This window comes from Phocoena phocoena, chromosome 18 (assembly GCF_963924675.1).
Source record: "Phocoena phocoena chromosome 18, mPhoPho1.1, whole genome shotgun sequence".
Taxonomy (NCBI): Eukaryota; Metazoa; Chordata; class Mammalia; order Artiodactyla; family Phocoenidae; genus Phocoena; species Phocoena phocoena.
Genome location: NC_089236.1, coordinates 48188762 through 48210569, shown reverse-complemented (window position 1 = coordinate 48210569; position 21808 = coordinate 48188762). Strand labels below are relative to the sequence as shown.

General features: G+C 36.4%; 1 protein-coding gene across 1 annotated transcript in view; it reads right to left on the bottom strand.

Annotated features, from left to right (window-relative positions):
- The window catches only part of PIBF1 (progesterone immunomodulatory binding factor 1), a 199467-nt gene that overhangs the window by 126802 nt on the left and 50857 nt on the right, over nt 1–21808 (bottom strand). Inside the window, exon 9 of the mRNA XM_065895935.1 lies at nt 3461–3559. Coding sequence (XP_065752007.1) covers nt 3461–3559 — 99 coding nt within the window. The remainder of the gene's footprint in view (nt 1–3460; nt 3560–21808) is intronic.

The following is a 21808-nucleotide window of genomic DNA, read 5'->3' as shown; positions in this document are numbered from 1 at the left end:
AAAAGATTCCTTTCAAAATATTACTGCTCAATGACAATGTATTTAGTTAACCAACAGCTCTGAGGATAGATGTACAATGAGATGAATGTTGTTTTCATGCCTGCTAACACATTGATTCTGCAGCCCATGGATCAAGGAGTAATTTCGACTTTCAAGTCTTATTATTTAAGAAATATCTTTAATTTTTTCGTATGAACCATAGATTTGATATGTTTGGTTAAAAAAAATCCTGCTGTAAGATGAATAATGTTTGAGGATCTAATGTATAACACAGTGACAACAGTTGATAACACTGTAGCGTATAACTGAAATTTGTTATGAGAGACCTTAAATCCATAAATGTTCCCACCAAAAAAAAAAAAAAAGGTAAGTATGTGAGGCGGTGGATGTGTCAATTAACTCCATGAGGGGAGAACCCTTTCACAATGTATGTGTATATCAAATCATCACATTGTACACTTTCAATACCTTACAATTTAATTTGTCAATTACACCTTAATAAAGCTGGGGGGAAAAAACCCTATGAAGATTCGAGAAGCCACCACATCAGTAAGAAGTTTAAGTATCCACTGGTCAGAGGACTGCCAGGGCTTCCCCTCCAAAATAAAGGATAAATGATTGCATCTTGCTTATCCCTCCACCAAGAAAGAAGGTCAATAATCCCTGGTTCCAGTAATGGGTACCTGAGACACATTCCTATCTCTCACAACCTGTGTTGCACAGTGGGTAATAAGAATATTCCTGGAAGCCACTGATACTCAGAAATGGCTAGCAATAATTTAACTGTAAACAGAAGTGACTGCAAACCACTTAATCCAAATACATCCCTAACTCACTTACCCTTTCCAGGATCCCAAAAGGCCTGTGCTACTCCCATACCACCCAACACAAGAGAAAGTTAGAGTGTAGATTAAGCAGAAAAAAATCTTGCTGGTATTTTTATTTGGATGCCATTAAATGTACAGTTAACTTAATAGTGAGCAAGATAAAATAAAATTTGTTCTCTATCTACACCATACCCCAAAATGAACTCTGGACGGATGAAAGGTATTAACATGAAAAATATAACTACAGAAATTCATGCGGAAGAGTAAACGTACAAGAGTAGGCACAAGCATAGCCACAGCAATTCTGAAAAAGAATCTTAGAGTCAGCTGGTCAAGTTTCACTAAAAGTCTTTTGAAATTATTGACATGAATTGTAATAAGTTTATAGAGTAATTAAGGAAAAATTAAATTGTGGGGATATCTAGAATCCTACTTTTTTGAAATCATCTAGCAACATTATAACCCTAAGCATGGGGATTTTCTCCTTTACTTTAATATTGTAGCTCAAAAAACAGATAAGTACATTTAGCTGTTTTAGGCATTTTATTAAAGTCCAAGCTTATTTTGAGTTTTAGATTCCAGACATTATTCTCATTTTTTCAATAAATCCTTGGTCCTATAATGTGCTTTAAAGTTCTGAGCACTAACACTATTTGCTGCTCATAGGTTATTTCTAGTGTGTCTAGAAACATTTTCTTTTTTTTCCTTCTTTGTCCTGATTTTAAAACTGTCCTAATTTTTTAAGGTTGGATGAAAATTAGGCTCCAAATAAGGAAAGTTTTACTATCACTTCAAGGAATTAAGAGCAAAAATTCCATTAGTTAAAGCAGAATTAACTCAGCAAATTTTCCTATAATACCAATAATTTCTATAGAACTACTATGTGCAAGACACTGTTCTAATGTCCTTTACAAACATTAAATGACTGAATTCTCTGTAATTCAGAAGATATTAAAGTATCGCATGGCTTTCAGGATAAATACCCAGTTGCTAGTGTGTGAACAAGTAGGATAAGAAGGATTTTAGATTCAGAGTGTAGGACATTACAGAGCTTAGTATAAGCAGCCAATTTTAAGGTCACATTTACTATTCTTCTCTCTCCAAACTCACAACCACATACCAAGTTAGCAAGTTATGAAATTTTGCGTGAATATAAGTTCTGGTTTACTTATTCTTTCTTTTAAAGCTTGTTAGTTGGTCCATAAATATTATTCTAGAGCCATTACTAAATATATTACATTCAAAAACAACAACAAGGAGCTAAGTAAATCTTTAGTGGACATGATATAGATTTATAAACAGAAGGATTATACATAATAAAAGACAATTTTAAGATAGGTTGCAACAGCATGCTAATAAAAGCAGCTGGTTTATAAATGTTTAATTTTATATTAAGATCTTTAGAATTAGACGTACTTTCACATTATAGAAAAGATTTCTTCATTATTACATTTATTAGAATTTCTCCATGAGTCAAGTTTATAAGGTTGATGTGAATTCAGAAGTATAACAATTTGGACGATTCTAAAAGATTTTGACATTCTAGAGGATTAGCAATAGTTTAATTATGTGAAAACTTGCTTGAATTATTAGTTCCATGTATTGCTTAAACCACAAATTAATCTGTAATCTTCATTTAACAATTAAAAGACCCACTGAGATTATCTTCAAAGTTTATTTTCAAAGTTTACCAGTATGGGAAAGGTACATGAAAACTTTTCTGTACTATTTTAGCAACTTTTCTGTCTGAAAGTATTTCAAAATAAAAAGTTAAAAAAAAAAAGGTAACTACTCTGTTTACTCTGCATGTAGTTGAACCACTAAAATACATTGTTTGATGAGGTAATGATATTTACTTTAATACTCATCAGTGATTTTCCTTTTAACTAGGTTATTAAATATATTTTCTATTGATTAATTAAAGACAAATTACTCTCTCTCTTCCCCTCCCTCCAACAGACATGAACCAGAAAATATAGGTTTTTGAAAAATAAACTGGGGAGTATACAATGGTACAATCACCTTGGAGTTGTCCGGCAGGTTCTTTTAAAGTAAAACATTCATCTACTCGATGATTAGCAGTTCCACTCCTAGGTATTTATCCAAGAGAAACAGAAACATATACCCACAAAGAGACTTGTATAAAAATGTTCATAGCAGCTTTATTCATGATAGCGCCAAACTGAAAACAAACTAAACGTCCATTGACAAGTGAATGAATAAACAAACTGTGGTATATTTATGCCCAGCAACAGTAAGAAATGAACTTCTGATACAACATAAAATGGATGAAAACATATAATGTTGAGTGAAAGAAGCTAGACACAAAAGGGTACATACTGTACAATTCCATTTATTTTTAGTCCATGAAGAACAAGCTAAGCTACGGTGAGAGAAATCACAAAGTGTTTGCCTCTTGATAGGTGGTAGTTCAGACTGACCAAAGGGGTATAAGGAAACTCTTCTCTATCTTGTTTCAATATATGCAATTTTTACATATGTAAATTATTACATATAAATTACACTTCAACTGAAATGAAAATTAAACTTCTATTAAAAAATATATTCTAAAAGAAAGAGTAACAGGAACAAAAGTCGAAGAGTCTTAACATTTCTATTTTCAGGATGCTTACCTGTCTAAGAGCTGATCATGTTTTTCTAGAGCATTCTTTTCAGCCATCACTGCTCGGTCCTTTTCAGCCACAGCATTATCCCTTGCTTCTCGGAGGTTTCTAAAGTGTAAATGTACACTTCAGTTATTCCGACTACACAAGTATCCATCTTTTAAAGACTCATAAATGGGCTTGCTTGGAATTGGACTAACTGATAATCTCGGGGACACCCTAAGTGTTGGTGTCCCACAGTGTATATTATACAAATGTGCCTGGCTTGGTGAGTTTCTCTAGCAGCACACAGCAGTGTAGGTACAAACATGGTCTACTCTCTAAATGTCATATTACCTTTCTCCACAATTATTCTCCACAAGGGTCGAAGGGAAGGTAGGGTAAACAGCTGTATTTATAGCAACTCATTTAATTCTTACCATAATCTAATGAGGTAGGTATAATTACCAACATATTATCCACAAGAGAGCTGAGGTTTTGAGAAGTTAATAAATGCAATATAAAATGTTATAATGAGGGATACAGAGATCACAGGAATCCAAATGGAAATGAAGTTTGGGACAAAAGCAGGAAAACAGCTAAACTGATAGACCCTGGGTCTCACATGGAGAGGAAGGAAAGAGAAGGGAACACAGAAGGACTGAGATTAGGAGAAAGTAAGGGACAAAGGACTTGAAGTCCTGATAAAATAACTAACTAACAGATTAAGTGGAAGTGGCTGCACAGGCAAGATGGAAAACTAGAGATTGCTGTCGGAGAACAGTGATTCAGAGGTAGAGTAGTGTCTTCAGCCCTGGAATTTTAGTTCATAAGATGCAGGGTGTGACATTAGAGTAGCTATATGAAAGAGCTGAGATGAAGGTCAATACTCATGCAGGGCTTAAGGAAGTATGAGGTCAGACTATGAGTCATCCACTTACAGTGCTGGTGACAGCAGGAACTGAAATTGACAGAACGATACATTGAATGACAGTTAAGGGGAATGTCCAAAAGGTGGAAGGTAACAATAGTGAGTAATTAAGACTGATATAGACAGATATGGGCCCTCAAAGATCAAATCCTGTTTGTTTTTTAATCAAAGTGGAAGTTTGAATCAAGAAAAATACCAACAGTAACTCTTCTTTCAGAGAGTCACTTAATTTATTTTGAAAATCCTCTTCTCTAACAGAGTTATAACATAAATAAATTTGGAGTATAACATAAATGATTGTGCTCACTTAGTCCCTACAAATCCTTGATGTTATACTTTCTAAGCTGCTTTACAGCTGAATAAACTGAAGTTTAGAGGGCTTAAGTCCCTAGGCCCAAGTCACACAGCCGAAGTGTTAAAGCCATAATTTGAGTCCAGTTATGTCTCACTCCAATGTGAGTGTTTTTTACATCACATCAACCTATCTCCCATAAAGAACTGGATTGGATATTAGAATTTGGTTTTTATTACTGATGGAGAATGTCAGTAGGGAGCCATGAAAATCCACACAGTTTGAGTAAATCTATCTAATAACTATTAGATAGAAATATTTAGTGGTCATACTTGCTGTGGCAGTGCTTAGTCATCTTTTGTACAGTGATGCTAACAACAATTTAAAAACTTAGAATATGTCAGCCAATAGAGATTCATCAGTAAAATAGCTTATGAGCCAGAAATAAAATAATTAAAAAAAACTGGAATATAGATAACTCTTATTAAAAAGAAAATAACTTTTGTACACTATTATCTAAGTGCAGATACATTTTAAAGTAGATATCATAAAATAGCAAGTCATTATTTTCTGATATCATCCTGACTGCAAAGACCTTCAGAAATATTCTACTATTCTCAAATTAACTGAAACATGAAATTTTTAATTTTATAGATAGAATGAAATTCTCAAAGTATATTAAACATTTATATATTTTTCATCCCTAGAGGATCTATATATTTTAGTCAGTAAACCATCCAAAATTGGTCGCAACTTTCATTTCTCAAATACTATAGCCTTATTATTCTATAAGCTATTTCAGTTGCAAAATTCCAAGTAGATACATTTACAGTACGAATTAATCATGAATGCTTAGCTGGCAGATGGCAAAGCTTCAGTCCCTAACTATATATATTTTCTTTACTGCAAAAATGGGCAACAGAAATAAAAGCAAATATGGTAATTAGACTTACCATGGTGATCATTTTGAAATGTATAGAACTATGGAATCACTATGCTGTGGAACAGGAACTAACATAGTATTGTAGGTCATTATACCTCAGAAACAAACAAACTCAGAAATAAAGATCAGATCTGTGGTTACCAGAGGTGGGGATGGGGGGAGGGGGAATTGGATGAAAGGGGTCAAAAGGTACACACTTCCAGTTATAAGGTAAATAAGTACTAGGGATGTCACGCACAACATGATGAAAACAATGAACACTGTTGTATGTTACATACGAAAGGTGTTAAGAGAGTAAATCTTAAAAGTTCTCATCGTGAGGCAAAAAATTTTCTATTTCTTTAATTTTGTATCTCTGTGAGATGATGGATGTTTGCTAAACTTCTTGTGGTCATCACTTCATGATGTATGTAAGTCAAATCATTATGCTGGACGCCTGAAACTATACAGTGCTGTGTGTCAATTGTATTTCAAAACTGGAAGAGAAAGAAAAAAGAAAGAAAGGAAGGATGGAAGGAAGGGGGAAAGGAGGAAAGAAAGGAAGAAAGAAGAAAAAGAAAGAAAGAAAGAAGGGAGGGAGGGAAGAAAGAAAGGAAGAAACAGAGAAAGAAATAAAACCCAGAATAAACAAACATTAGGGCTTATGAAAGGAGGTGTCATTAGAAGATACCAGGGCATTCACCATGCTACAATCTACACCATCCGGTTAACTATAATTAGTACTATATTTAGGCATGAACAAAATTCTATGGCCACAAAGAAGAGGAGTTGATTATTTTTAACTGGAGGAACAGATGAGTGAATGACGGGAAGACATGTAAGTTGGGGCTTGAAGGACCAATAAAAAAAGGTAATTCAAAAAGAGAAAAACTGAAATGAATGGAAGAAAGTGCTAGAAGTTGAAGTTTCTACCAGTAGATCCTCTCATAGGTGCTTGCTGATAAGATTTCCGTGTAAACTGTTCTTTTTTTTTTTTTTATATAAATGTATTTATTTGTTCATTTATTTTTGGCCGCAATGGGTCTTCGCTGAGGTGCACGGGCTTCTCACTGCCGTAGCTTCTCTTGTTGAGGAGCATGGGCTCTAGGCGTGTGGGCTTTAGTAGCTGTGGCTTGCGGGTTCTAGAGCTCAGGCTCAGTAGTTGTGGCGCATGAGCTTAGTTGCTCCGCAGCACGTGGGATCTTCCTGGACCAGGGCTCGAACCCGTGTGCCCTGCACTGGCAGACGGATTCTTAGCCACTGTGCCACTGGGGAAGTCCCTGTAAACCGTTCTTATCAGGCAACATGTCTTCCACATCCTGTCACAACCTGCATACTTCAGTAAGAAGCAACACAATTCCTTTTAACATAAAGATTAGAAATACTTCCTTTAATATTATTGACTTTTAATGTTTCAAATTAAGTTTGAGAAAGAGAAACTGAGTGATTCTTCCACTGACGATAACAGTAATAGCAAACACAGAGTACTCACCCTGTGCTAGGAACTTTGCTAGGCAGTGTACATATAAAAACTCTTTTTTTTTTTTTTGCAGTACACGGGCCTCTCACTGTTGTGGCCTCTCCCGTTGCGGAGCACAGGCTCCAGACGCGCAGGCTCAGCGGCCATGGCTCACGGGCCCAGCAGCTCCGCGGCATGTGGGATCTTCCCGGACCAGGGCATGAACCAGTGTCCCCTGCATCGGCAGGCAGACTCTCAACCACTGCACCACCAGGGAAGCCCATATAATAACTCATTTAATCTTCATGACAACTGCAAAAAGTGTAGGTTGTATCATTATCTCCATTTTACGAAGAAGACTGAAACACAGAGAAGTTAAGTATTTGCCTACAACAGTCACGTGGCAAGTAAGCTATGGAGCCCAAATTTGAACCAAAACCATATGGTGCTAGAGTCTATGCTCTCCATCATACTAGGCTGCCTCTCTGAAGAGTCCCCTTGTTTCACAGAAATCTTCTCCTTGGGAAATTCTGTCATTATGAGATTTATATTACATGATTATCTCCTAACACAAATAGATGTTAAATCAAAAACAATTCTTGGAAGAATTGTGAATATATTATACACTTGTTTGTCTGGCCCATGCTCTTTGAAACTCAGACTGGTTTGAAAAAAAACACTAGATGGATTGATTCCTGTCACAGATAAAACCATAACTGCCATATAACTAATAAACCATCCATTTAAAAATGTTAAATGCATTAGAAAATGTAACAGAAATACAATTACAGAACAAATAACAGGAATTCAAATGTTCTTCAAAAGACAAACTATAAAAATTGACAGCATGAACAAGCTAATGGAGCTAAAGTTTTAAAAGTCCAAACCGAGTATATAATCAAATGTAATCGTAACAGAGAAAGATGCTGGGAGTTGGCCAACATTATAACAAATGTTTTAAAATATAAAAATTCAAAAATCTAATCCCTAGAAATGCTTTTTAGAAAGCTAACATTTTGGGCTTCCCTGGTGGTGCAGTGGTTGAGAGTCCACCTGCCGATGCAGGGGACACGGGTTCGTGCCCCGGTCTGGGAGGATCCCACATACCGCGGAACAGCTGGGCCCGTAAGCCATGGCCACTGAGCCTGTGCATCTGGAGCCTGTGCTCTGTAATGGGAGAGGCCACAACAGTGAGAGGCCCGCGTACCGCAAAAAAAAAAAAAAAAAAAAAAAAGATGTTATGACAAAAGCCCAGGACCAGATGGCTTCACAGGCGAATTCTACCAAACACTTAGAGAAAAGCTAACACCTATCCTTCTCAAACTCTTCCAAAATATAGCAGAGGGAGGAATGCTCCCAAACGCATTCTACGAGGCCACCATCACCCTGATACCAAAACCAGACAAAGATGTCACAAAGAAAGAAAACTACAGGACAATATCACTAATGAACAAAGATGCAAAAATCCTCAACAAAATACTAGCAAACAGAATCCAACAGCACATTAAAAGGATGGATCATACACCATGATCAAGTGGGGTTTATCCCAGGAATGCAAGGATTCTTCAATATACACAAATCAATGAACGTGATACACCATATTAACAAATTGAAGGAGAAAAACCATATGATCATCTCAATCGATGCAGAGAAAGCTTTCGACAAAATTCAACACCCACTTATGATAAAAACCCTCCAGAAAGTAGGCATAGAGGGAACTTACCACAACATAATAAAGGCCATATATGACAAACCCACAGCCAACATCATCCTCAATGGTGAAAAACTGAAACCATTTCCACTAAGATCAGGAACAGGACAGGTTGCCCACTCTCACCACTATTATTCAACATAGTTTTGGAAGTTTTAGACACAGCAATCAGAGAAGAAAAGGAAATAAAAGGAATCCAAATCGGAAAAGAAGAAGTAAAGCTGTCACCGTTTGCAGATGACATGATACTACAGAGAATCCTAAAGATGCTACCAGAAAACTACTACAGCTAATCAATGAATCTGGTAAAGTAGCTGGATACAAAATTAATGCACACAAATCTCTGGCATTCCTATATACTAATGATGAAAAATCTGAAAGTGAAATCAAGAAAACATTCTCATTTACCATTGCAACAAAAAGAATAAAATATCTAGGAATAAACCTACCTAAGGAGACAAAAGATCTGTATGCAGAAAATTATAAGACACTGATGAAAGAAATTAAAGATGATACAAATAAATGGAGAGATATACTATGTTCTTGGATTGGAAGAATCAACATTGGGAAAATGACTCTACTACCCAAAGCAATCTACAGATTCAATGCAATCCCTATCAAACTACCACTGGCGTTTTTCACAGAACTAGGACAAAAAATTTCACAATTTGTACGGAGATGCAAAAGACCCTGAATAGCCAAAGCAATCTTAAGAACGAAAAACGGAGCTGGAGGAATCAGGCTCCCTGACTTCAGACTATACTACGAAGCTACAGTAATCAAGACAGTATGATACTGGCACAAAAACAGAAAGATAGATCAATGGAACAGGATAGAAAGCCCAGAGATAAACCCATGCACATATGGCCACCTTGTCTTTGATAAAGGAGGCAGGAATGTACAGTGGAGAAAGGACAGCCTCTTCAATAAGTGGTGCTGGGAAAACTGGACAGGTACATGTAAAAGTATGAGATTAGAACACTCCCTAACACCATACACAAAAATAAGCTCAAAATGGATTAAAGACCTAAATGTAAGGCCAGAAACTATCAAACTCTTAGAGGAAAATATAGGCAGAACACTCTATGACATAAATCACAGCAAGATCCTTTTTGACCCACCTCCTAGAGAAATGGAAATGAAAACAAAAATAAACAAATGGGACCTAATGAAACTTCAAAGCTTTTGCACAGCAAAAGAAACCATAAGCAAGACCAAAAGACAACCCTCAGAATGGGAGAAAATATTTGCAAATGAAGCAACTGACAAAGGATTAATTTCCAAAATTTACAAGCAGCTCATGCAGCTCAATAACAAACAACCCAATCCAAAAATGGGCAGAAGACCTAAATAGACATTTCTCCAAAAAAGATATACAGACTGCCAACAAACACATGAAAGAATGCTCAACATCATTAATCATTAGAGAAATGCAAATCAAAACTACAATGAGATATCATCTCACACCAGTCAGAATGGCCATCATCAAAAAATCTAGAAACAATAAATGCTGGAGAGGGTGTGGAGAAAAGGGAACCCTCTTGCACTGCTGGTGGGAATGTGAATTGGTTCAGTCACTATGGAGAACAGTATGGAGGTTCCTCAAAAAACTAAAAATAGAACTACCATACGACCCAGCAATCCCACCACTGGGCATATATCCTGAGAAAACCATAATTCAAAAAGAGTCATGTACCAAAATGTTCATTGCAGCTCTATTTACAATAGCCAGGACATGGAAGCAACCTAAGTATCCATCAACAGATGAATGGATAAAGAAGATGTGGCACATATATACAATGGAATATTACTCAGCCATGAAAATAAACGAAATTGAGTTATTTGTAGTGAGGTGGATGGACCTAGAGTCTGTCATACAGAGTGAAGTAAGTCAGAAAGAGAAAGACAAATACCGTATGCTAACACATATATATGGAATCTGAGAAAAAAAAAAAAGGTCATGAAGAACCTAGGGGCAAGATGGGAATAAAGACACAGACCGACTAGAGAATGGACTTGAGGATATGGGGTGGGGGAAGGGTAAGCTGTGACAAAGTGAGGGAGTGGCATGGACACATATACACTACCAAACGTAAAATAGCTAGTGGGAAGCAGCCGCATAGCACAGGGAGATCAGCTCGGTGCTTTTTGACCACCTAGAGGGGTGGGATAGAGAGGGTGGGAGGGAGGGAGACGCAAGAGGGAAGCGATATGGGAACATATGTACATGTATAACTGGTTCACTTTGTTATAAAGCAGAAACTAACACACCATTGTAAAGCAATTATACTCCAATAAAGATTTAAAAAAAAAAAGATGGCATGAAATAAAAGAATTCCAAGTGGATTATCTGTTATTATATAATCAATGACTGATAATTTTTCCTTTAATTAACATAGTTGAAAAGTGAATGAATAGGACATGAAAAAAACAACAAAGTACAAATTTTATGTAACAATTTCTTGGGGGAAGTTACGCATTTTAAGAGTGGAAACTTTTTGAGATTACTGTTAAATGAAGACGCTACATTTTCCTATCGTTTTACTTTAGTTGGTGCTCAAGCACATTTTTTTTTCATTTTATAGATATCAAAACTTCAGCTAAAAGTAGATAAATGATTTTTTTAAATTATAAAAAAAAGGTAAGCACCAAAATACAAAACACTTTGAAATCCATTAATGTGTTGAGGTTTAACAAGTAGCTGATGGAATAAAATGTAATATATTGAAATGAAACTAGGTGACTCTGGTGGATGGTTAATTGAGGTACTACAAATGTCAGTCACCATGCTTGGTTCTGATCAAATCCATCTCATTATAAATTTTGTGCAGCTTTTCATTTCATCTAAAGCAACAGTCTGATTTCTCAAAAGTAGGAGCAATTCATTCTTCCATTCAACAAATATTTATTGAGCACTTACAACAGACCAGACAGTGGTACCTGGGAATCCAACCGTGAACAACAGAGGAAAGTCCGTACTCACGTGGAGATTGCATTCTAGTAGGAAAGAAACCAAATGTATGTCTGTAGGTCCTAAGTGCTCTGGAGAAAAATGAAGCAGAGAAGGGGCTGATGGGTGTGGGCTAGTAGGTGTGGGAGGAGTGGGGGGCCTTCACAATTTTAAACAGGGTGGTCAAGAAAGATGGGAGAGAGCAGGTGACATCTGAAGATGTGGAGAAAGAGAGGAGACAGGGCTGCAGGGTATCCAGAAGTGGTGGTTAAGCTGTGGGAACTGTAAATACAAAGGACCTGAGGTGGGAAACATGCCACTGTTAAAGGAACAGGAGGCAGTGTCATTGAGTAAGTGAGTAGAACAGAGTAGCAAAATGAGGGTGGGAACGCTGGGCACAGATGAGGTAGCATCACAGGCCATTTTAATCACTTAAACTTTGACAGAGTGAGATGGAGTGCCTTTTTATCTGAGCAGAGGAGTGATCCAATTTGACCTACTGTTTAACAGGAACACAGAAGGAAGCTGGGGGACCACTTAAGTGGCTCTTGCAGTAATCAGAGCAAGAGATAATGATAACTTAGACCAAGGTAGTATTTACTGATGATAAAAGATCAATCAAGAGATAATGATAACTTGGACCAAGGTAGTATTTATTGATGATAAAAGATCAATAAATTCTGAAGACACAATCAAAAGGATCTGCTAATGAATAACACATGGAATATGAAAAAGATGTTGAAGATGACCTCAAGGTTTTTGGCCTGAGCAAGAAGACTAGAGTTGTCCTTAATCACACTGGGTCAGACTGAGGCAGAGCAAGGTTGGAGGGACAGAAGTTTGCATCTGGACATGTTAAATTTAAGACGCTTATTAGATAACCAAGTGGAAATGTCACGGAGGCAGCTGCAAAAGACATCAAGGAGACAGGAAAGACCAGTAAAGATGCCAGTGAGGAAGGGGAACAGTCAAAGTGTGGGATCCTGGAAGCCATTAAAGAGAGTGTGTTTCCAGGAGTAGGGAGTGATCAACTATATTCAATATCGCTGTGGTCAAGCAAGGTAAGAAGAGAACCTGACCACTAGACTTTTTGGGAACATGGTCTCTGGGGGCTGTGATAAGAACAGCTTTTTTGGACTGGTGTGGGGGCAAAGTTTGGTAGTGGAATTTTAAAAATGAGGGTAAGGAATGAGTATATAAACTCTGCAGGAATCTGGTCACAAAGGGGAGCAAAGAAACGGGGCAGTGGCTGGAGGGGGAAGTGGAGATAAAAGAGGCTTTTTAAAAAGGGGAGAAATAATATGTTTAATACATGGCAGAGAGGGGAAAACTGTCAATATAGGAGACATAGAGGAGAATTTCTGGAGTGTGTCCTTATACAGCAAGAGGGGATGGGCTCTAGTTATAAGTGCAGAGTAGTGTCTGAGGCAGACCTTGTCAAAAAATTATACCATTTTATAGAAAAATAAAGGCCTCTTCCCTAATTTTCAAAATTACGAATGCTTTTACTGCTTTTATAAAGTTCTAATAATCCGCACTCAGCCCTCAAGTGTGAAGCAGGGTTTGCAAACTCTCTTAAAAGACCGAGTTTCTTTTCTAAAAACATTGCCACTAAAATTAGAGTTTGTTTCTTTCTTTTTTTTAAAAAATAAATTTATTTATCTTATTCATTTATTTTTGGCTGTGTTGGGTCTTCGTTGCTGCATGCGGGCTTTCTCTAGTTGTGGTGAGTGGGGGCTACTCTTTGTTGCAGTGCGCGGGCTTCTCACTGCGGTGGCTTCTCTTGTTGCGGAGCATGGGCTCTAGGCGTGCGGGTTTCAGTAGTTGTGGCACACAGGCTCAGTAGTTGTGGCTCGCGGGCTCTAGAGCACAGGCTCAGTCGCTGTGGCACACGGGCTTAGTTGCTCCGCAGCACGTGGGATCTTCCCGGACCAGGGCTCAAACCCGTGTTCCCTGCATTGGCAGGTGGATTCTAACCACTGCGCCACCAGGGAAGTCCAAAATTAGGTTTCAGTAAGAAATCTTTTGTCAATTTTCATAGCCTTGCCCAGTAAGATGGGAGTATGCATTACACTGCAGAGTCAGAGCTACCTAGTTTCACCAGTTAAAAAGTCTATGATCATAGACAAATAACAGCTTCTCAGTGTCTCAGCTTCCACATTTGTAAAATGGGGATACTAATACCTATAACCTCATAAACTGTCCCATTTAATTCTCTCTATAATGTATGTGATACATCTATTTATGTATACTCAATAAATAGTAGCTATTGTTAGTATGTTATCTAAATATGAAAATCTAGGGGAGGGGTGAGATAGGAGTATGGGATTAAAAGACACAAACTACTATGTGTAAAATAAGTAAGCAATAAGGACATATTGTACAGCACAGGGAATTATAGTCATGATTTTGTAATAACTTTAAATGGAGTATAATCCATAAAAATACTGAATCATTATGCTACACACCTGAAACTAATATTGTGAATCAACTATACTTCAATACAAAAATTTTAAAATATGAAAATCTAAATTAAAAATATGAAGGTATTCACTTAGAGAATGATAATTGGGGCAATGTTTCCCAATATTTTTTATTGTATATAAAGAAAATTATAACATTTCTAAGAGTACCATGGGGAAAACAGAGAAAACTGCTGGAGAAGCTTCATCACCTTAAGGTCGCTTCTTGCCTCAGCGCCTTACCTGAGAAGTGAGGGGAGTTGTATCTGGGGCACAGTAGAGAAAATTTTCTAGTTATAAACTATGTGATCTTACTGTTGAAAGAAATTGAAAAAGACACAAATAAATGGAGAAATGTTCCGTGCTCATGGATTGAAAGAATTAACATTGTCAAAATGTCCTTATTATCTAAAGCAATCTACAGGTTCAATGTAATCTCTATCAAAATCTCAAGATACTTTTCACAGAAATAGAACAAAACTTTCTGAAATTTATATGGAACCACAAAATGCCCTGAATAAGCAAAGCAATTGTGAGACAAAGGAACAAAGCTGCAGGCATCACACTCCCTGGTTTCAAACTATAGTACAAAGCAACAGTAATCAAAACAGCATGGTACTGGCAGAGAAACAGATACACAGATCAATGGAACAGAATAGAGAGCCCAGAAATAAACCCACACATATGGACAATTAATTTACGACACAGGAGCAAAGAACATACAGTGGAGAAAGGATAGTCTCTCCAATAAATCGTGTTGGGAAAACTGGACAGCCACATGCAAAAACACGAAACTAGACCACTATCCCACACCATACACAAAATTTACTCAAAATGGGTTAAAGACTTGAATGTAAGACCTGAAACCATAAAACTCTTAGAAAAAAACATAGGCAGTATGCTCTTTGACATCAATTTTAACAATATTTTTCTAGATATGTCTTCTCAGGCAAGGGAAACAAAGGCAAAAAGAAACAAATGAATTACATCAAATCAAAAAGCTTCTGCACAGCAAAGGAAGCCATTAATAACTCAACAATGACCCTAATGAATGAGAGAAGATGTTTGTAAATGATATATGCAATAAGGGGTTTATATCCAAAATACATAAAGAACCCATACAGCTCAACAACAAAAGCGACCTGATTAAAAAATGGGCAGAGGAGATTAACAGACATTTTTTAAAGAAGACAAACAGATGCCCAACAGGCACATGAAAAGATGTTCAAAACCACCAATTAATAAGGAAATGCAAACCAAAACCATAGTGAGCTATCACCTTCTCCTGACAGAATGGCTATTAACAAAAAGGCAAGAAATAACATGTGTTGAAGAGGATCTAGAGAAAAGGGAACCCTTTTACACTGCTGGTGGGAATGTAAATTGGTGCAGCCACTATAACACAGTATGGAGATTCCCCAAAAAATTCAGAATAGAACTACCATATGATCCAGCTACCCCACTTTTGGGTATATAGTCCAAGAACAAGAAAACACTAATCTGAAAAGATATCCACACCCCTATGTTCACTGTGGCATTATTTACAATAGCCAAGATATGGAAACAATCTAAGCCTATCAACAGATGAATGGATAAAGAAGGTGTGGCATATATATATATATAACACGCACACACACACACACACACACACACAAACAATGGAATACTACTCAGCAATAAAGAAAGATGAAATTTGCCATGTGTGACAACATGGATGGACCTTGAGGGTATTATGCTAAGTGAAATATGTCAGATGGAGGAAGACAAATATCGTAAGATCTAACTCATATGTGGAATATGAAAAACTGATAAATAAATAAAAACAAAATAATGAACAAACCAAACAAACACGTAGATACAGAGAATGGAGTGGTGGTGGGAAGGGGAAGGGGAAGGCAAAATGGGTAAAGGTGATTAACTGTACGATTACAGGTGAAAAATAAAATTTTGGTGATGAGCATGTTGTAGGGTATACAGAAGTAGAAATACAATGTTGTACACATGAAACTTATTTGATGTTATAAATCAATGTTACCTCATAAATAATAATAAAATAAGTAATAATAAAATTTAAAATTTCTTAATGAATAGTAGACAAATAAACCATGTGATCTTAGAGAAGTACTTTGGGGCTTGATCAGAGCTGCCATATCTGTAAAACATCAGGAATTAAGTGTTATCTTCCTTTCTCAATCTTGTCTACAACCTTGAGTTAATGGCTGTGCCTAACAATCCACCTCTCTGAGACCAGGAAAGCAGAAGAGCTGGAGTTATTCTGGTCCACTTCCTGTCAATAACCAGGTCTTGTCAATTCTACTACCTAAATAATCTTTAAATTCAGCTCTTATTCCATTTCTCATCTTCACTTAAACTCTGCAACTGTCTCCCAACCAATCTTTCTGCCCCCATGTCCTTTTCAACCATAATCCACCTCACACTGCAACCATGGTTACAAAAAATGAATATATCATGCCATCCTTTTACTGTAAAACGTCCCCACATAACCTGACAACAGGACATTTTAAAATCTGACCCTACCCTTTACCAGCCTCCCTCACCACCCTATGAATGATACAATGAAGGAAAATCTAAGTTTTTGCATAACCCAAACTGTCCTTGCTTCATACCTGGAACACCCTATACACCTTGAAATTCTTAAATATTATGAATTAAGCAGTGAATGCATGTGTAATCACTTATAGGCATAAAGAATATAGTTGACAATAAAAGACAGCTAACAATAAAATTTCATTTACAATTATTTGAGAAGTTAAGATACTGAGTTATGGCTTTATCTGTAAAGCCATATACTTTCAGAATAGTCTAGCTGAAAAGATAAAGTAGAATATTCTTAAGTTTTTCCATAAAAGAACTTTAAAAATTATACAGGTATCTGGTAGGATATGAATGAAAGAAGTTTGTTTAAGCACTAATGAGGACATATATTTCTTAAATCATGAACGGAACCTCTGTACACTAGTTCCAATTCACCTATTGTAATGCATTAGGTATACTCAACTAACCTTTGTAAATAAACTTAGATTCAAGATTCAAAAGTGTTTACTATCACTCTGAGATTCTATGCATATTTTAAGTTTACGTCATTAAGTTTCTTCTTGAGTACTTTTGGAGGATGATAAACTGTGGTCAAGATAGCTTTTCTTGATACGGTGGGAAAATAAATTCACTAAAGCAATACTAATTGTTACATTTAAAAACATATTTTTGATCCCTTTTCCCTACTGCCTTCCCCCTTTCAAATAACTGTAGAGCAATTTGAATTTCCATATTCTGTGCAGTATAAAGAGTATAATGAATATCTCTAACAAACTCATCCTTACCCTTTTTACAGCATTACTATGAGCCTAGCTCTTTCTGTGTTTATAATAATGAGACTATTTATAATAATGAGCCTTTCTTAGGTAAAGGTAGTTTTACTTTCTGAAAAAACAATCAGCTGAATTTAACTCCTCTTATTTCATTATCTCACAGTATTAATCAGGAACAAATAAGTTAGCCATCTTATGCAAAAATTTGGACTGAAACAAATGGCATGCAGACTCTCTGTCTATATTGTCTCATTCAACACAAGTGGTTAAATGCCACGGAGATCAATACTTAAGAATAATTATATGTTTTGTAATAGTGCCTTTCAGTGACGATAAACAATTCCATAATGCTACCAGTTTTCTTTTATATAATGCTCATTTTACTTAAATTGTCAACACAATGGATAAAATAATTTTTTAAAGTATTTCTCATAAGCAAAAGGTATCTAAATAACTACCATTTACATACAGATTTATAATTTATACTGTACTTTTTACATATATTATCTCATTTAGACCTTACAGATCACCCTGTGAAAGAGTATTATGAGCTCATTTTATAAAAGAGAAAATTAAACTTCAGTGATATTAAGTGACATATTCACTCAGCTAGTAAGTGGCAGAGCCAAGATTTAAGTTTAGTCTCATTCCAAATCTCTTTCATAATATACTCCCTGTTCAGGGAATAATGCTTTTCTTCCAAATGTGCAAGATGGTCCTACTATGTAAGAAGTTTTTTATACAATAAATCTCACCACCATAGTGAGTTTCACTCATTATTTCCCACAGCTCCAAAATATCATTTTAAAGCAACTATATATAAAGTACAGAAAAAGACAAGAAACCTAACTCATAGACTGAGCCAAAGCATACATACACATTATAATCCCAACTATGGTATTTTGGATGTACCCAAATACCCAAGTTCTTTCTTTGCTTATCTCTGCCTTTTCTTAGGTCTTTATCTCTTCTCTTCCTCTTCCCTCTCAACACCTTAACTTCACAAACTACTGGTATGACTGACTGCAGGGGCAGATACCAAGATTGCATGGCTTGAATTCCATCTTTCTTTTCCACATCTAAGAGGAGAAAATAAAAGGCACTCTGTCTCTCTCTTTTCTTAAAGCAGTAAAATTACTTTATTAAATCTCAACCCTTGAGTACATATCTTTTTTTTTCTTTTCCATTATGGTTTATTACAGGATATTGAATATAGTTCCCTGTGATATACAGTAGGACCTTGTTGTTTATCTATTTTAGGTAAGAGTAGTTTGTATCTGCTAATCCCAAACTCCCAATTTATCCCTCCCCCACTCCCTTTCCCCTTTGGTAACCATAAGTTTGTTTTCTGTTTGTGAGTCTACTTCTGTTTTGTAAATAAGTTCATTTGTATCATATTTTAGAGTCTACATATAAGTGATATCATATGTTATCTGTCTTTCTCTTTCTGGCTTACTTCACTTAGTGTGATAATCTCTAGGTCACCCATGTTGAAATGGCATTATCTCATTCTTTTTTATGGCTGAGTAGTATTTCACTGTATACATATACCACATCTTCTTTATCCATTTATCTGTCTATGGGCATTTAGATTGCTTCCATGTCTTGGCTATTGTAAATAGAGTTGCTATGAACATTTGGGTGCATATATCTTTTTGAATTAGAGTTTTCTCCAGATATATGCCCAGGAGTGGGATTGCTGGATTGTATGGCAACTCCAATTTTAGTTTTTTAAGGAACCTCCATTCTGTTTTCCATAGTAGCTACACCAATTTACATTCCCACCAATAGTGTAGGAGGGTTTCTTTTTCTCCACACCCTCTCTGTCACTTGTTATTTGTAGACTTTTTAATGATGGCCATTCTGACTGGTGTGAGGTGATACCTCACTAAAGTTTTGATTTGCATTTCTCTAATAATTAGCAATGTTGAGCATCTTTTCATGTGTCTATTAGCCATCTGTATGTCTTCTTTGGAGAAATGTCTATTTAGGTCTTCTGCCAATTTCTTGATTAGGTTGTTTGCTTTTCTGTTATTGAGTTGTATGAGTTGCGTGTATATTTTGGAAATGAAGCCTTGTATCACATGCAAATATTTTCTCCCATTCCATACGTTGTTTTTTCATTTTGTTTATGGTTTCCTTTGTTGTGCAAAAGCTTGTAAGTTTGATTAGGTCCCATTTGTTTAGTTTTGCTTTTATGTCTACTGACTTGGCAAACTGACCTAAGAAAACATTGCTATGATTTATGTCAGAGAATGTTATGCCTATGTTCTCTTCTAGTTTTATGGTGTCATGTCTTATATTTAAGTCTTTAAAAAGGTACTCTCTTAATATCCCCCAACGTATAGAAAGCAAATCAAAGGCAAAATATATTTCTCTAATCTTATTATTTAACTTTCTCCTAAAAATGTTTATTGGCCAAGAGGCAAGGAGACTAAGTACCAATATGCCAGTGTAAGTACTTTATCCATTTTAATTCATATTGTAACAGCATACTTTGCTAAAATAAAACTGACACAATTAAACGTGTAAGTCCAAAGCACATGATTAATTTGCTCAGACACAAAGATATCTAAATGTGTACACTTGTGTTTTCTGAATCTCATGTTTCATAACAAGGAATACTAAAATCCGTTCCTTAATTATTTTAAGTTGTAAGATTTAAAAAGAAATAAGTTGCAATTTATTTTTACCTTGTGAAAGACCAGTGGAACGTAAGCTCTAACTATAGTTAAATCCTGCCAGAATGAAGAAACTGGGATTAAAAAAGATTCAGCCACACAAAACACAGGGTTGGATTATTGTGAGGTTAATACAATGATAAAGGTGAGCCTACACTACATACAGCTGGCTAGAAGTCCTGTGCAATTCAAATGTCTTTAGGCCTGGGATGCAGTTTGGCACCACCTGGTGGCAACCATCCACCCTAGCTTCAATATCCATGGGGTCATTCTGGATCTGGTGGCTGACTGGGGTTTCTAGGGCAGTAGCCCCAGTCCCAGGAATTCCCTGACTAGGTGGTATCCACTTTGACGTGGCTATGGAGTCAGAACAACACAGGGAAAAACGAAACCTGTCTTCAGCTTCCCTGCTTCCAGAAATGGTTCTGTCGACTGTTTCTCAACCTACCTCTACCAATCATCTTAGAGAATAGGGGCTAGTTTACATCAATTTATGTTACCAGGGAATGCATTTTAAAGGAGTCTTTAAAAAGTAAAACAACAACGGCAACAACAAAAACCAAAAAATCAGTGCATTCTCAAAATGATTACATACCAAGGTTTATGTGTCTATGTGAATTGTTTGGAAGTAATCACACGTTACCATAGAAACAATCCCATAAATTTTAAGGTTATTAAGTTGGCCAATAAAAGCCTTTATTATAAAATCCATAACAGAATTGAGTCACAGGACTATAAGTACTTATTTGTAAAACAAAATAGTAGTATCACCTATGCCACAGGTCTAGCTCACATCTAGATCTTTCTCCTGAGATTCAGACCTTATATAAGCAACTTTTCTATTTGCATATGTCACACAAACTTAATGAAACTAAACTAAATTTGTCATGTTTCCCAATTAAAGCCGTGTCTTTTTCTAATGCTTTAAAAACTGCATCACTATCCCCGCAGCTGCCCAATCAAGAACCTGGTGACATCCGTAACTTCTCACTCCCCAATCCAATCTAGCCAATGAATCCTCCTGACTGTTTAGTTAGGTTAGTTCCATCTCCTGAGCACTTTTCCAATCTGGCCCACTTCTCCCCGTCTCTACTGCTACTAATCCAGTTCCATCTTCACCACCCGTCTTGATAAGGGAAACAACCTCTAAAAGTGGCCTCTTTGTCTATAGCCTTATACTCTTTCAGTCTATCCTCCACATCACAGAATGGTCTTTTTATATAAAATTAGATCATATCACGCATATTCCCCAAATCTTTCGATTGTTCATGGTCTTAGACAATGGCTCAAATGCATGATTTGGACCTGCTTCCCTCTTCTGCTTCATCCCTTACAACTCGCTGCCTCTTGGTCTATGGTCTAACCACTCTGAATTATTCTATTTGTTCAAACAACTTCATTTTGTCTTGCCTCCAGGGTGTGCATTAATTCCCCTAATTCCCTTCCCTCCCATAACTGACAGTCTTACTCTTAGTCATCATGCAGGTGTTGCATGGGTACTTCTCCCTCCACATAGTCTTCCCTGATTCCTCCCAGGGCTGAGTTAGATATACCTTGAGTCTATGTGGTCTCACCCTGTGTATCTTGCCATTTGCTCCATTATCATCATACTTTTGATCATTGTTTCTCTATTTCTCCATT